Source organism: Hippopotamus amphibius, chromosome 7 (genome assembly GCF_030028045.1).
Source record: "Hippopotamus amphibius kiboko isolate mHipAmp2 chromosome 7, mHipAmp2.hap2, whole genome shotgun sequence".
NCBI classification, from domain to species: Eukaryota; Metazoa; Chordata; class Mammalia; order Artiodactyla; family Hippopotamidae; genus Hippopotamus; species Hippopotamus amphibius.
Genome location: NC_080192.1, coordinates 129,889,627 through 129,906,814, shown reverse-complemented (window position 1 = coordinate 129,906,814; position 17,188 = coordinate 129,889,627). Strand labels below are relative to the sequence as shown.

Below are 17,188 nucleotides of genomic sequence, written 5' to 3'. Positions count from 1 at the left end.
AAATGGTGACCTGTCACACAGTGATTCTCACGTGAAGTTACAGATATCTTCTCTGTAACTGAATTCAGTTTTCTTATAGTGAATCAGGTAACATTTCTGTTTTAACAATCATTTTTATGTAATGATTACCCACTATATTCAAGGCGTTATAGCATGCAGACTGCACAAATAAAGAGCAAGAAAAAATGATTTAAGAAACCAAGATTGGTCTCCATCTATTCTAAATATTTTTTTTGAGTCACAGGCTCATTTGAAAAACTTTGACTCCTCCAACCAAAAGGGTACATATGTACACAAGCCATCCTTAAGCATCCATGCTTTCCAGGTTAAAACCCTTGCTTAACAACAGAACTGTGATTTTCAACCATCTTTTTCATTGCCAGGGTATAACAGGAAACAAGTGGAAAAGCTCATTAATTAACTGCTGTAAAATTCTGAGCGAAAGAGCAATAAGCTATTAATTTTTTAAAGCTATTAATTTTTAATTTTGTCTTTATCTGTTTTTAAAAGCTGTTAATGAATTAGGGTATTTGTAAGATCTTATCTTTGAAGGAGAAAATCCTATACAATTTCTTGCAAATTTTACATTTTTCTAGATAAACACTGAGGTTTGCTAAGGAAGATAAGTATCCTGTTGCCTCAGGATAATGTTAGATCTGGGGAAGTCTGTCTTTTATTCTGAGTATCTAATTAAGCAGATTGAGTAAAGGTATGTCTTTTGCATCTTCAAAAGTTTGTACTTTTTCACCTTCTTCACGGGCGTATAATCAATTTTTCTTTCACAGTAAATGGAGTTCCTTGGCCTCAAGAGGCAACACGACGAAATAGCCATACCTTTAACTGCAGGATGCTAATTCACCCTCCAGATGAGCCAGGCACCGAGAACCAGGAAGCTTGCCAGCGGTATGAAGTGATGCAGTGTTTTACTGTGTCACAGCCAAAATCAATTCAAGAGGATGGAGAAGGTAAAACAAAGGGTGATTTTAAGGTGTTTGATTGCTTTTTCCATGGTTTTAGGAACAAAGAGGAAATTGATTATAAACTGCCTTCTTCAAGTAGTATTTTTGGTTACTATATTATATATCATAGTGGTTATTTAGTTTGCTGTGTGTTTCTTAATACTTAAGAAAAAAATTGCTAACATCTAGAATTACCCCTTTAAAATGCCCCCAAATTCTCAGTTTTAAGCTGACATTCCCACTGAAATGTCAAATTCAAACCAACTTGCTGCCCAGAAATAAGAGATGTAACTAACTACTGCCATTTGGCAATGTACCAGATGCAGCAGGCTGTTGAACAGCTCTGAGTTTTAGAAGGTTTCAAGCTTAGAGTGTACAGAACACTGAAGAATAGAGTTAGCATTTTTGAGGCCATACAAGGTAATTTATAAGGAGAAAGCTTATGAACAGATGAAAACACAGCCGGAGCTCTAATATGGACAGGGTATGAACATGGTATTAGTTAAATATGTTACAGTGGATGAGTTTTCCATGCAAGCTTAAACTGAGCTAAGTTAAGAACACCACAAATTGGAAATTGGAGTAAGGACTAGGCAAGGTAACAGGCGAGAAGTCAGTCAGATGCAGAGAAGGCCATGTGTGTAGTGGGTCTCACCAGGGAATGGGCACCACAGTCTACTGGGGACTTTTTACAAGATACAAATGCAAGCCTGTCCTATATGACTGAAATTCACATTTAGCTGTGTGATAGTATGTGTAACCTCTCAAAAATGATTTGGAAATGGGACTTTCAAAAAAAATTACAGGTCTTAAAAACATCAAGTCCTCTGTCAAGGGCAAAATAATGCTTCTTCAGAAATAGTTAAATGTTTTTTTCATATGATAAATTATTACCTGCACAGTGGTTATAGGAATACTCTTTGTAGCCGTTAATGAACATAGGAAACTAACTAAAAAACTGTTTTTTAAAAACCACTATGTTGCTTAAATCTAGCCAAAACTACTTCTTCAAGTTGTTATCATCCAAGTACTTGAGATGCGTCAGTCTCCTCTAGTTTATGTAAGAACGTTCAATGGGAAGGGATAATTTATTCTAACTAGATCTCTATCTGGAGCTGCCAGTTTTTGGTTGGGAGCAATTTTATTTCTAATATTATACTATTAGATCAGAGTGATTCCAATATTGTATCAGATCTTATAACATGTATTGTTTTTATAAAAACCATTAATGGCAGGTGATGGATGTGAACCACTTTCTACCCTCTTTCCTTCAATTTCCCCTTCTTGTTTTGGGTAGATTTCCAGTCGTGTTTGATTTGTATTGCACGGCGATTACCTCGGCCTCCAGCTATTACGGGTGTAGAATCCTTTATGACCAAGCAAGATACTACAGGTACTAGCTGCAAAGTTCAGAATGTTCTTTTGGAATTAATGATGTGACTATGCCCTTAAAACTAATTGTGTCCCTCTGTTCTCTGCTGTTCAACTTCTGTTCACTAGTCCTGTACAGAAAACATTTCAGATGTGGTCTTAATATTGTACATTTGACACACTGTCATTATTGTTATGGCAGGGTTCTGGGGAGAATATTATTTTATAAGTATTCACATATCTATATTTGTTCTGATTATAAATTATTTTTCATAATCATGGAATGAAATTTAGTGATATAGATATTAATGTATTAATAAATAGATACAAAAAGGTGGTTTTAATATTGTTCATAAATGTATCTAGCTATTTCTTTTTTGCTTTCTTCTTTTTCTTTAAATTTCTTCAGCACATCCTGATTGAATGCCTAGAAGTGCCTGTCACTGTGTGTGATTGCTCAGGGTGTATATGGTTGAGCAAAATGCAATGATATAATTACAGATTTGCACTTCTGTGATGGAAAAGGTGTAAATGCTATAAGGGAAGCTAATAGGGAGGTCCTTTTAAAATTAGCTGGTTAACAGAAGGCCTGTGGAGCTGATATTACGCCCTTAAGCTCCAAAGGATGAGGTTGTGCCAACTGTGCAAAGTATGGGTGCTGGAAGGGTGCATTGAGGAGGGTCATGGTGCAGAATGAGTGCCTCTGATTGAGAAAACAGCTGCTGCAAAAAGCCCTAAGACAGCAAAGTATGTTAAACTTGAAAGAAGGGCAATAGAGCCACAAAGTGAGTAACAGTGTGAGTACCTGAAAATAAGCCTTTCTTTTTAATTCCTATTTCAGATTTGATTTTCTGCAAAAACAAATTGTTACTGTTCTGTATAATTTATAAAGTATTTCTCATATATTGTTTAATCTTTTTAAAAATTTTTTTATTTTTAAAAAAAGATTTGGGTGTGCCGCATGGCATACAGGATATTAGTTCCCCAACCAGGGAGCAAACCTGCGCCCCCTGCAGTGGAAGTGCAGAGCCTTAACCACAGGACCGTCAGGGAATTCTCTTGTATTGTTTAATCTTATCTTCACTTTGGCATGTTAGGTTTTCATACTTTTTACATCAGTCAGAATTGTATATGTATCAGCTACATGTATGTAATTTTCCGTTACATCTTACGGAAAAACCCGAACGAAATTCTTGGCCAACCCAATAGAATACAGCAAAGAGAATGTCTAGGAGCTTAGATATACAGCATCTAAAGGTAGTAATGATCAGTTCCCATACCTTTCTTCATTCCCTTTTTGAGTCTGCAATGTACACACTCTTTCCATTTTCTACCAATGAACAATACTGGAAAAATTTAATAAACCTTTATTGAAAACCCAGAATATTGCTTGAATGAAAAATAAGGTCTTTTAAAAAATATAGCTGGTCTTTTGTGTCAGTAAAACCAAATAAGGGCTTAAGAGATAGCAGAATAAAAACCTGTTGGAAAGGGGTGATGGTTAGGCCACAGAATAAATGTGGGATACAAGGAAGACCTAAAAATTATGAGGATAATTTAGGAACAGTATATTTCAGCTTTTCCTTATATTGCATTCTATAAATTGAATCCTAAATTAGATTGTTTTAAAGACAACTGTATTTTTCCATAGGAACAGTATTATAACTGGTAGTTTTGTTTCTGACCAGGGACCCAGCATTAAAATCTTAGATATGCCTGATTTTAGAATAAATTTATAACAATTAAAAAAAAGCTCTGGATCATAAAGTAATTATAAATCTAGAGGGAACCTCAGAGATTACAGAATCTAGCCTGTCCATTTTACAAATGAGGGAATGGTGAGTTTTCCAAAACCGAGCAGCTAATTGCCAAGAATAGACATCTTTAGGCCGTAATATAGAACTCTTTCTTTATATTGCATTGCCTTCCACCAATGCATTATTAAAAGGGCATTACTGTACTGCACACACTTATTACACAAAAGCTACCAGAGAAAATATAAAATATAAAGAAAATAGAAAGATGCCAGAAAAATATGAAGTATTCTTAAAATGTAAAATTAGCATATCATAGAATTGATTTAGATAAAAAATAATAAACTAGCTATAATAAGTATTATATATTTAATTCCTTGAGTTTTAGTAGTGCTTTCAACTCTACAGTGGTTCATGTCCCTTAAAAAAAGAAAACAAGTTTTCTACCAGGAAATGTTGAACTGTGGTTTATTTGTTTAGTTGGTTGGTTAAACTTTCCTCTAGCGAGCAGAAGTATTCTAAATCAACCTATTTATGATTCTCTCCTAAGATACTCATTGTGTTACTGATCACTTCTTACCGTTGCTGGTAATTTAATCACTTTCTCCCCTCCAGTCTCACAATTGCAGATGCCCTTGCTCTAATGTGGGCTCATACTGACCTTGAACACATAAACACAAACGCACATGCCTCCCTTAGTCACTGTGTGTGAGGAGTGTTATTGCATTTGAAGATCATATAACAGTGGATTCTCTGCTATAACCAACGCTTAGTCTCTGATGTGATGAGACAAAGATTGAATAATTAAAAACTCTTAGAAAATCTGAAATTACCTATAGTTTTAGTCATAGTGTTTACCAGGCTTTCCCCACACTGCTCTAAAAGTAACAAAAATTCCTTCATTTAAGTTTTAATTTATTTTCTTTCCAAATTTATGCCAAGATTTGGGTGACAACCTGATCAGACATACTTGGATATATTAGATTCAAGACCCTACGTTAAAGAGGTCTAATAAATACTTTTTCTGAACAAACCAAGAGAAATGTGTAAAGAAACAGATTAGTTAAAATGAAGAGGCACAAACAGTATAATAGATTGGAGTTGATTGTGTTAAAAAAGGGAAGACAAGGAAGAGACAACCAGGCATGCACAAAAGAGGAAACTTGACTGGTGAATAAGCATGAAAAATATTCAGCCTCATTAATCGGGGAAATACAAAGTTAGACCATAACCATTTTTCACTTACTAATTGTGAAAAAAATAAAGGATCTCAATAATATCAAGTGATAGAGAGGATGTTGGATTAACAGTAACTCATATAAGTTTCTGGAAGGTAGTTTAATATTACAGAGTTGAACATTCACATAACCTATGACTCAGCAGTTCTATTCCTATGTATGTACTCTAGAGAAACTTTCACACACACGCACTATGGAAAATGTGAAAGATGTTCATAGCAGTATTGATTGTAATGATAAAAATTGGGAACAATCTAGGTTGAAAGGAGAATGTAAAGACAGAGGGATGTGACAAGTGAGCAGTACACACATAATGCAATAATATTGATGGTACTGGTAGTGTTCAAGTTCTGAAGTTGGATGGGGCTTTGTAAGTTTTCATCTTACTGTCTAATTCTTAATTTTTATATATATATATATATATATATATATATATGCACACATACATATATATGTATCTCACCTGTATTATTTTGTGTGAATATAAGATTGCATAAAAAATAAAATAAAACAGATCTGAATAATCACAAACTGGATTAATTGGCCACTGATTAAGGAATAATTTGCCTAAATTCTTCCATAGTCATTTAGGAAACTTGTTCAAATGTAATAACAATATCAAATCACCACTGAATTTTATAAAGCATGTGTTCTGTTTGCAGAATGCCTAGCAGATCTTAATGTTCTCACTTATCTTTTTCTGATTTTACTTTTTTTGTCTTCAGTCTTTGTTTACTCTTAAATGCAATATTGTCTATAGCCCAAGAGGATATAGGAAAGGAAAGTCTTCCTTACTTTCTCCCATTCTCTTCATTTAATTATTGGAAATTAATTTAAACCGAAAAAATATATTCCATCTCTGCCTCTCCCTCCCCAATAAGTGATTCAGTCATTAGAACATAGAGAGCAGGATCCAAAGAGCAAGCCAGAGGAGTTTGACCTACATTAGTCTCCATGGCTTCAGGTCTTTATGGTATGACTTTAATTTTGATTGGTATTAAATTTTAGGATATAATATAACACACTCCAAGGCCAAAACAATTTTGTATTATCATATCACTGATATACTCCGTTACCATATGAAATAAAAATTAATAGTGCTTTTTAGTGCTTTTGTCCATTAAACATCTGAGAGGTGGCGGAATACTTTTAGATGCAATTGTGAGTTTTGAAATATGAATGACATATCAAGAGGCTATCATAAATGTAAACTTTCATTCTTTGTATAGGTAAAATCATCTCTATTGATACTAGTTCCCTGAGAGCTGCTGGCAGAACTGGCTGGGAAGATTTAGTGAGGAAATGCATTTATGCTTTTTTCCAACCTCAAGGCAGAGAGCCGTCTTATGCCAGACAACTATTTCAAGAAGGTAAGGTTTTTCTCTCTCAGCAATTTTCATTAACCTTGCTCTTTATTAATATTGAATACTTTATATAGAATTTATGGCTTGATAAGTATTTTCTCCAAATTACAGTGTTTACAATAATCAGTTTTAGGAAAGGAAGAAATGGGTAAGCAAAGTAATTCATGAATGGATCCTGAATTTTGGGATGCACATTTTAAAGAACAGGATATCATGTGGTGGTCACTCACTCATTCATTCATTCATTCATTTAGCAGACATGTATCAAGTTCCTCACATACATAGAACACTGTGTAAGGGGCCAGGGATACAGCCGCGACGAAGCAGGGTTTTGCCCTCCAGGAGCTCAAAATCGGTTAGGAGGATATATGACAGTTTTAAAGATCATTGTGGCCTGGGTTATTATAGAGGTATAACCAAAGAAGAGCAAAATTAATTCTGACTTGGAGAATCAGGGATGGCTTTAGAGAGGAAGTGATATTTTTGTCTGCCATTTGAAGATCACTCCGAGTAGAACAGGCATGCCAGAGTGCTTCTTGATAATATAGATCTATATCATGCATGTTTACTTCATGACTGTTACAGTACCTGTATCTCCTGACTCAGGTTGAAGTTTCAAGTTAAAATTATGTCATATGAAATTGTTAGTTAATAATTGAACAACTGCTGTGTCATAGTAAGTACTATGGGAATATGAAACAAGTATATTCCCTGCCGTTAAGGAACTTAACAGTATTATAGGAAACATAGGGAAAATTAACTGAGTTAAGCCCAGAAAGTTCATAAAGACTCGGAAGTAAGGGGCTTTGATATATTTTAAAATATTGTCATGTAATTATGGTAGCCTAACACACCTTTCCCAGTGTAATTTATTCTCTAATCTCTAAGTAAATAGTTTCTCTGGAAAGAGACTCTTTGTATGGTTATTCCTGAAAAACAATTTAAAAAATATTTTTCATTATTCTGTCACCTTTCTTAATTTTAACATTTTCCTGTAATATTAGGTTTCTTAAGTTTACAGATGATTTTCCATTCATTACATTTTAGGTCAGCTGCTTCCTAATGGTTTGTGAAGGAAGCAGCTTGGTTTTTTTTTAAGGAAGCCATCTGTATGAATCTCTAACTAGTCTGTTTACTTCTGGGACAGCTTCCTACAGACTAATGATTCTTCAGTGGGCCTCTTACTAGACTGTTATCATCCCCAAAGATGGTATTTCAGTGGATATGACCAAGAAGTTCCCCAGGCAATGGTGAAGTGCAGTCAGGTTTGAAAACCATTACAAAAAGCAGCTAATGCCATCCACTGGTTGCAAACTGTGACTCCCTCTCCCAGCAGTAGCACTTGAGTTTTGCATAAATGGGAGACTCAGAACACTATCTCCACTCACTGTCTAACGTGCTGAAGTATATGATATTCTTCTCTTTGATTTTTGCCTTAACTTTATAAGTTGAACCTTCCAAGGCTTTCTTTAAAAGACTTTTAATTTTATTTGCCTATAATTTATATACATTTTGACCAAGACAAAGCAGGTCTAGATTATTGTCTCATTGTCCAAATGCCTCAGCTTCCCATAGATGTGATCCATGGTTTAAAGTATGTGTTTCTAGACCATTGGAATTCTCTATAAAATAGGTTGATTAAAGTGTAATAAGTAATTAATCTATCATTAACATACGAAGTGAAACAATTTAGAAATGTAAAGAAACATAATTCAATACCTCATCTCCATTAGTCATGTCTTAATGTCCTTCTACTTTTTTTAGAAAAAAGAATTCCTCAATAGAAATAACTTTTTTCTCAGAATTAAATTGCCCGGAATTCACATGACTCTGATTCTAGTGTTTTGGAGATTCTGGACAACTTGCCAAACAGTGTTCAAGAATCGAGCACATCTTTTTCTTATATGTTGTATTCAGCAGTAGCTAACCTGGTAAGAAAAAATGTGGTCTCCAACACTTACATGGGAATCAACTGTTAAAGATGTTGACCTACTGAATTAAAATCTCAGGTGAGGGCCCAGGTATCTTAACAGTCCCTGAAGGTAATGCTTAAGTACATCAGGTTTGAGAATCACTGGACTATCAAGAATGGAGAGCGATGTAGGGGCCTCCCTGGTGGCGCATTGGTTAAGAATCTGCTTGCTAACGCAGGGGACATGGGCTCGAGCCCCGGTCCGGGAAGATCCCACATGCCACGGAGCAGCTAAGCCCGTGTGCCACAACTACTGAGCCTGCGCTCTAGAGCCCTCGAGCCGCAACTGCTGAAGGCCGAGCACCTAGACCCCTTGCTCCGCAACAAGAGAAGGCACCGCAGTGAGAAGCCTGCGCACCACAGCAAAGAGTAGCCCCCGCTCTCTGCAACTACAGAAAACCCAAAGCTACAGAGAGCAGCAACGAAGACCCAACACAGCCAATAAATAATAAATAAATAGATTTATTTAAAAAAAATGGAGAGAGATATAAATAGCATTTGCAGTTTCCTTGCTGCCTCTCCACTTAGGGACAGTGTGAGAGAATGAAACAAATTATGCCACTATCCTTGATTTTGTGTAAAACTTTAAAAATGTAAAACCTCTATAGTGATTGATATTTAGGCAAGAAAATTTGTCCTTCATCTGTCTTTTTTCCTGCCTTTAACTTACTTTTTGAAGGCAGCAGCTGGTATAAATTCCTAATATGCATTAAAAATTTAAGTTTTTAGCTTAGTTTTTTAGCTGCTTTTGACAGAGACAGCTCATGGACTGCTTTTAAAGGGTATTGACCATTTTGTTTTCCAGAATCAAATGTGAAAATATATTTCAGCCAAAGAATATGTGGGAGCATTCAGGATGAACTAGATTAAAGCAGTAGTTTTCCATTGAGACTGGGGGCGGGGGGAAATGGGTATCAGGACCATCTGAGCAACTTTTTAAACTGGGAGGAAGTCCATGCAGGTATATAGTTTAGAAACGCTTCCTAAATTCTATTCAATTCAGAATCATTCTTTTAGAGAAAAGTCTAGGTTAAATGCTTCCCTAAGGTCCCTGATAAGATTCATTTGGGGCAGTTGTTAAACCAGACTTCTGGACTCCACCCACACTACCAAATCAGAGTCTATGGTCTAAGATGTCTTATTAAAGAGAAGTTTGGAAAACATAAACATAGGTTCCACAAGATATTAATAGCTATAACTAGGAAATGATGTTTCATGCTGAATTAAATATGGGAAATGTTTCAGTCTCCGACATCTGGGGACTCATAAGACACATTTAAGGTATTTAAGTTTCTGGGAAGTTCTGCAACAAAGGTTCCTATTTGAGTTTGTTACCCAGATTTATTTTTCCTCAGAATACTTTTTCCTTTAGCACATCTGTTAGCACTTAAGGAGAGTAGTAGTCATGGGAAATGTTGGGCTAGATAGCCTAGAAAAGTTTTATAAAGTTCTACTTACCTCTTATCAATAATATAATGTAATATAATGGATCATTTGTTCTCTTTGAAAGATGTCCATGATTTATTGTTATATTAAAAAGTAGGTTAAGAAAGCATAGCATATATAGTAAGGTCTCACTCTTGTGTATCTATTTATCCAATATTAGAAGGCTCACAAAATGTTAACAGTGGTTTATCTCTGAGTGATGGGATTATATGTTTACTTACTCTTTGTTCATTTCTCTATTAACTATATAATCACAAAGTTATTTTCTTAAAAAAAAATCATGAGATGGTTGGAAAGAGTTTGTAGTATCAATGTTTGGAAGTGTTGCTATAAAACATAAGTCCCCATATGAATGATTAACCAGAATGTACATGGTCTGTGTAACAGAGTTAACTGAAAATCTTATGTCAGACTTTATTAAGAATATTTAAAATATGAGTTTATTTTCCTTTTTTAGAAGTTTCAATATGCTGAATAGAGCTTGCACATTGGTGACTGAAAATCTTAGTGCATCTAGGGGTAATTTTTTTTTCTTTATCTTAGTAACAATTTTTAAATTGCATTTTTTCTGCATGTATCTAGGGAAATATCGAAAAGAAAGAGAAATCTCTGCCAGCATTGACCTGTAGTGCCCTGTCACATGTTTTAAACCTGCCCAGTTGGTTAACATCAGTAAGGCATGCTTGTTGAGGTTATCTCAGTACCAAAGTAGGTGGAGTCAAAAACCCAAATAGCTCTACTTCTATAGCTGCTATGTCCAGACTATGACCAGAGAAAACAATTTCCTTTGCTTCTGTTTCCTAGCTCTGTTGAGGCCTACTTTGTGGGGGTAAAAGCAAAAACAATTGCCATTTTAAAGGTTCTCTGAAGAGTTTCTGGGGTGTCAATAATACTGTATCAGTAACATCCATCCTCACTAAGTGTTCTAAAAATTTGAGAAATGGACACAGGAGTCAGGCATCAAAACCTGGCAAAGCTAAGTCGGAAAACAAGGTCAGGACCTGTGATTAAATGAAATTCCAAATAGTTTTGTTCGGGCCCAAATCTCTCTTATGGGGAAAATTTGGTGTGTAAACGTTTAACCAGCCAGTTCTGTAAAGAATTATAGCTCCCATACTCATGTCTTAATTCAAAATATTGGATTGTTACATAGGGTTGAAGCTGTCGGTATAAGTGGTATCTTGGGATTGGCTGAATGTGAGTGAGTGTGACGCAGGACGTAGGTACTTTGGAAGCTGCTTATTTGTGGTTTGTTCTTCCTTTGGTATTTATTCAGGAAATATTCATTCAGTACCCGCTATGTACCAGGCTCCATACTAGATATTTTCTCACAATAAACTGGCTCCATTTTAGTGACAGTGGGCAAAGGATAATTTGCATTATTAAGTCCTAAAGTCATAAATGACAGAGTTCCAACCTAAATCTGAATCCTAGGCTTTTTTTCTTTTCATTGATCTGTGCTGCCTTCCTTGTGCTGAGTCTTATTCCACACGTTATTATCCAAAATAAATAATCTAACTTCAAAACTTGAAGTGTAATAATTTCCTGTATTAAGTTAGAAAGGATTTCCCAATTTTGGAATTCTCACTAGTTTAGAAATAATCCTCCAAGTTAAAGCAGCATAATTACCAAAGTACTATTGGTGGTTCTGTAATCCACGTTAAGTATCTTAATGTTCCCATGTTAGCCTGAGTTTCTATGTGTTTCTCACTTTACAGGGCTTGTCAATAAATCAAGAAATGTCTCTCCATTAATTTTCCTTTTTTTTCAATTAATTTTCATCACAAAAGTAAACTGGATTTCTACACAAGCAAAAACATAAATTGAAATACAATATAAGTATTTGAGAACATAGCTAAGATTTAAAACTATCCTTTAAAGAAAAGTTTCAGCGGTTGATCACAAGTCAGTATTAACCTATTAATGAAATTCAAGTTGAAGATCAGTTAGGAAGTACTTACTGGATGATTTTATATGCAAAGCATTGTACAGTTTCAATGGTGAGTGGAAAACAAGAATGGGACACAGTACTAGCCCTTATGTTTATTCTGCCTGAAGAAGAAAAATAAGTGTATAAAAGATTATCTACCTCCTATTCAAAGAGATATAGAAGAAATGTTTAGGAAACAATGAAAAATAAGATTGGAAATGCAAAATGAAATCAGATTGTATGGAGTGTACTGTCCAGTATTGTAGCCACTAGCCACATGTGGCTATTGAGTACTTGAAGTGTGTCTAGTGAGACTAAGGAACTGAATTTTAAATTTTATTTAATTTTAAATTTAATTTGCCACATTATGATAGTGGCTGATGACCACCATATTGGATAGTCAGCTCAGTGGTGGAGAGCCAGTGAATGTTTTTCAGCAGAATGATCCTAAAGAGCATTGTTTATCAGTGATGAAGAAATAGACAAAATGGCATAAGCAAAATAACATGAAATATATATTGTGTCTTGTGTGGCCCTTTATATACCTGTAGCTTTCTCATTATCCCAGGTTAATAATTTATCTTAAAATGCCACATTTTTGTTGTAGTTGTGTTTTCTAAAATATATTGTCCAAAGATGTTAACAGTTGGGAATTGTTGATATTTTTTTAGGGTTTTGTCATAGCACACATTTAACTTATATCCTTAAACAGAAATTATCGGTTTTCATTAAGACTTTTTCATCGTTTATTATTTCACTAGATACTACATTTCTCCATGTGTTATATTTAGTAAATGTGCCAGTGATTTGGCTGAAATTGCAAGATGGGTAAGGAATCCTTACAATTAAGTTTGTATCCTGGTTTTGGTACTTAGGGAGATTTATGTATGGCATAGATTCACAGCAGGTTATACCCTCTTCAGTTTATATGGTATACCCAAGACAATAAAGTAGAGCCTGTCTTCTCTTTACTTAAAGTAATACCTAGCTTCAAAAATTATCAGTTTGTCATTTTGTCTTTTTCATATGTCTTTAAAGTGTGATTGAAGCCTTTTCTTAAATGCCTTTGAAAAATAGGACTAACATTTATTACAGGCTAAACTATAATAGTCATTTGTGGTAGTAATTCTTGTATTTCAGTGGATATGATTTTTAATCTCAGTATAACTGGATCTACCTATTAAATCTTTCTTAAAAAAGAATTCTATTGTATTACTGAAACATCGATGACATTTTCTTACTTAGTAGTCTGGTATAGCCTTTACATGTTTCATAAATATTTACCAGTTGAGTTAAAATCTTATCTGTTGTTAATAAAGCTTTAAGACAAAAGTAAATCGTATTGCTTATCTAGTGATTTGACTGCCTTAACCTAGTTTTTATTCTATATTAGTAATCAGTGGCTTTATCTTAATTTGCTTATTACTAAACTAAATTCAAACATCAAAAATAATATATATGACTATAATAATTTGTCAAATGGGGACCTTATTGATTCACATTCCTTAGTGAAAAATTATATTTTAATTTCAGTTAAAGAGCTCTGCAGACTAATCAAAATTTAGAGGGTGAATTTTATGGTATATTAATGATATCTCAGTAAAACTGTTTATAAAAATTAGCCAGCCAAAACGGGGGGGAGAGCTTGTTAGAGATAATACTGAGAATGAGAGGGGAGAAAGTTACTTCTTGGTATTTTTAATGAACACTTAGTAAATTTAAGGAGTTGCCCCATTATAGGGAAAGATTAAAGTTGATTTTTTTGTGGTTTGTGGTTTCTTCGTAATCATAACTTCTATGAGGAGGCACCCATTCAAGTAGGGCTAAATTAAATCTTGTCATCAGATTGTATATTTCACCCGGAATCATTTTTCCCCCTCAGATCTGAACTATATTTTGAGTCTGAGCAGGCAGCAGTTGGAAGGGCATTTAAATATAGTTCTAGGTAGAAATACGGCTTGATAACTCTCTTTTGCCCAAAGTATTAAGTGTCAGAATTTTAACTAGGTTTCTTTTTTGTTTGAAACAGTGATGACTCGTGGCACTGCCTCCAGCCCATCCTATAGATTCATATTGAATGATGGGACAATGCTTAGCGCCCATACCAAGTGTAAACTTTGCTATCCTCAAAGTCCAGACATGCAGCCTTTCATCATGGGAATTCATATCATCGACAGGTACTACTTATTTGGAGAGCTTCATATGAAATAAGTCATTTCACATATCTCTTCTTAGAGAAAAAAAGTTTTATATGCTTGATGACCAAAAAGCAAATTTTAAATTAGGCATTAAACTAGCATAATGAGTATATAACCAGTGTATCCATACTGAGTTTTATAGTTCTGTCGCTTAATGAAAGCTTTGTCATTCAAAAAGGGAGACAGGAAAGGTGTGGCTGAATATATGTTTTAGGGGTAAAAACCAAAAAGGTGCTAAAAATTTCCAGTTTTCCATATATGAACTTATGGTCTTATAAAAGATTTGAGTTTGTTGATATTGTTATTTTTAATTTTAAAAGTGCTTTATTTTTGTTAGGGCAAAACTCAGTGGCTCCTGAGCTCAAGTTGACAGTTTCTTAAACTACAAATTATTAAACCATCAACTTGAGATTTTTTGAATGTCATTGCCTCTAATTTGTTCTCCTCTCAAAATATGTTTTACACTATTATATGTGGTAAATTCATGAAAACATTCTTTTATCCTATGAATTATTCAAAATCCTACATTTACAACTACTTAAAATTTAGCATTAAACAAAAACAAAGACATTTTCCCTCACTTCATCTTTCCCTCATCTGATGTATTTGCTTATTGGAACATGGTAATACCAGTCACAAATCTGTTGTCATAATTATGGATTTGAGTAAAGAACTTGATGAAAATCTGAATTCAGTTTTCTGCTTTTTCTAATTTTAGTTTAATTTATGCTTGTGAGTGGAATTAGTACAGTTCTTTTTTTCATATTGTGATTTCTCTTTCAGAACATCTGCTATGTCTGCATGTCACCCTTTTTAATTTTTACATCAGTGACACAGTATTTTCCTTACCCAGTCTTCCTCTTTGGAGTTGAAATACTTAAAAGCTGTAATAAGGGAGTCATGAATAAATACTTTGTAGCTTGAGGTGTGGGGAGTTTCTCTTTCAACCAAAAGTCTTACGTAGTGTTAATTATTTATATTAAATTTTGAAAAGTTTATAAGTATATATATTAGATTTTTTTCCAAGGCCAAGAAAGATTTCTTTCCCATTTAACTGAAACCATTATCATATTTATAGGCTCTTAAGCACTGTTTCCTATTAAGTGATGCTAATATTTCACAGTAGTACGAAAAGTCCACCGTTTTTCTTAAAGTGATACAGAAGCTTTTTACTTGATAGTTTGCAACATTAGTGAGGTTAATGGTCTTGTTTTATAATATGCATCATAAAAATATTATAATGGAAACCAATGAAGATCTTTGAATGTCTTTTCCCCCTCTAGGGAACACAGTGGTCTTTCTCCTCAAGATGACACTAATCCTGGAATGTCAATTCCCCGGGTAAACCCTTCTGTCAATCCTAGTATCTCTCCGGCTCACGGGGTGGCCCGTTCATCTACATTGCCACCATCCAACAGCAGCGTGGTATCCACCAGAGTAAACCGCCAGCAGAGCTCAGACCTTCACAGCAGCAGTCATGGTAATTCTAGCAACAGCCAAGGGAGTTTTGGATGCTCACCTGGAAATCAGATTGTAGCCAGTGTTGCCTTAAACCAGGGACAGGCCAGTTCCCAGAGCACTAATCCCTCTTTAAACCTCAATAATTCTCCTATGGAAGGTACAGGAATATCCCTTGCACAGTTCATGTCTCCAAGGAGACAAGTTAGTTCTGGATTGGCAACAAGGCCCAGGATGCCAAACAATTCATTTCCTCCAAATATTCCGACATTAAGCTCCCCTGTTAGCATGACAAGTACTGCCTGTAATAATAGTAACCGATCTTATTCAAACATCCCAGTAACACCTTTACAGAATATGAATGAAGGACCCAATAATTCTGTTGGCTTCTCTGCCAGTTCTCCAGTCCTCAGGCAGATGAGCTCACAGAATTCACCTAGCAGATTAAATATACAACCAGCAAAAGCTGAATCCAAAGATAACAAAGAGATTGCATCCATTTTAAATGAAATGATTCAGTCTGACAACAGCTCTAACGATGGCAAACCTCTGGATTCTGGGCTTCTGCATAACAATGACAGACTCTCAGATGGAGACAATAAATACTCTCAGACCAGTCACAAACTAGTGCAGCTTTTGACAACAACTGCAGAGCAGCAGTTACGGCATGCTGATATAGACACAAGTTGCAAAGAGGTGCTGTCTTGCGCAGGCACTTCCAACTCTGCCTCTGCTAACTCTTCAAGCGGTTCTTGCCCTTCCTCTCATAGCTCACTGACAGAGAGGCACAAAATTCTACACCGGCTCTTACAGGAGGGTAGCCCCTCGGATATCACAACTTTGTCTGTGGAACCTGATAAAAAGGACAGTGCATCTACTTCTGTGTCAGTGACTGGACAGGTACAAGGGAACTCCAGTATAAAACTGGAAGTGGATGCTTCGAAGAAAAAAGAATCAAAAGACCATCAGCTCCTACGCTACCTTTTAGATAAAGATGAGAAAGACTTAAGATCCACTCCAAACCTGAGCTTGGATGATGTAAAGGTGAAGGTGGAAAAGAAAGAGCAGATGGATCCTTGTAACACAAACCCAGCCCCAATGACCAAAGCTGCTCCTGAGGAAATTAAACTGGAGTCACAGAGCCAGGTAGGTAATTCCTTGCAGAATGAACATTCCTAGTTAATTTTTTCTTTTCATTTATTTTATTCCATACATAGACCATATTTGGATTAAGGCTATGTTTTGCCCTATCCGTTGGGCGTATATTAAAAGGTTAGTTTCAGTGGTTGAAAAAAATCACAAGATGCCCTAAAAGTTCTCTTTGGAACCTTGGAGGGTGACAATATTAATGCAGCATTCTAAGAAGGTAAATGTTTCTTTCTATAAAATCAGAGTTCACATCTTTAGAGGTTTAAAAAAATACCTTTCCTGCCCCCTCCTCCCATAATAGAACCTAGAAACCTGTATTTTAAAGATGCTCCCCGGAGAACTCTGATAT

At 35.2% G+C, this 17,188-nt stretch overlaps 1 protein-coding gene across 9 annotated transcripts in view; it reads left to right on the top strand.

Moving 5' to 3' along the window:
* The window catches only part of NCOA1 (nuclear receptor coactivator 1), a 262,341-nt gene that overhangs the window by 190,533 nt on the left and 54,620 nt on the right, over positions 1 to 17,188 (top strand). For all 9 annotated transcript variants that reach the window (XM_057740985.1, XM_057740992.1, XM_057740990.1 and 6 more), the window contains 5 exons: positions 786 to 965; positions 2,257 to 2,352; positions 6,552 to 6,692; positions 14,064 to 14,211; positions 15,516 to 16,836. In XM_057740985.1, the coding sequence (XP_057596968.1) occupies positions 786 to 965; positions 2,257 to 2,352; positions 6,552 to 6,692; positions 14,064 to 14,211; positions 15,516 to 16,836 (1,886 nt within the window). The remainder of the gene's footprint in view (positions 1 to 785; positions 966 to 2,256; positions 2,353 to 6,551; positions 6,693 to 14,063; positions 14,212 to 15,515; positions 16,837 to 17,188) is intronic.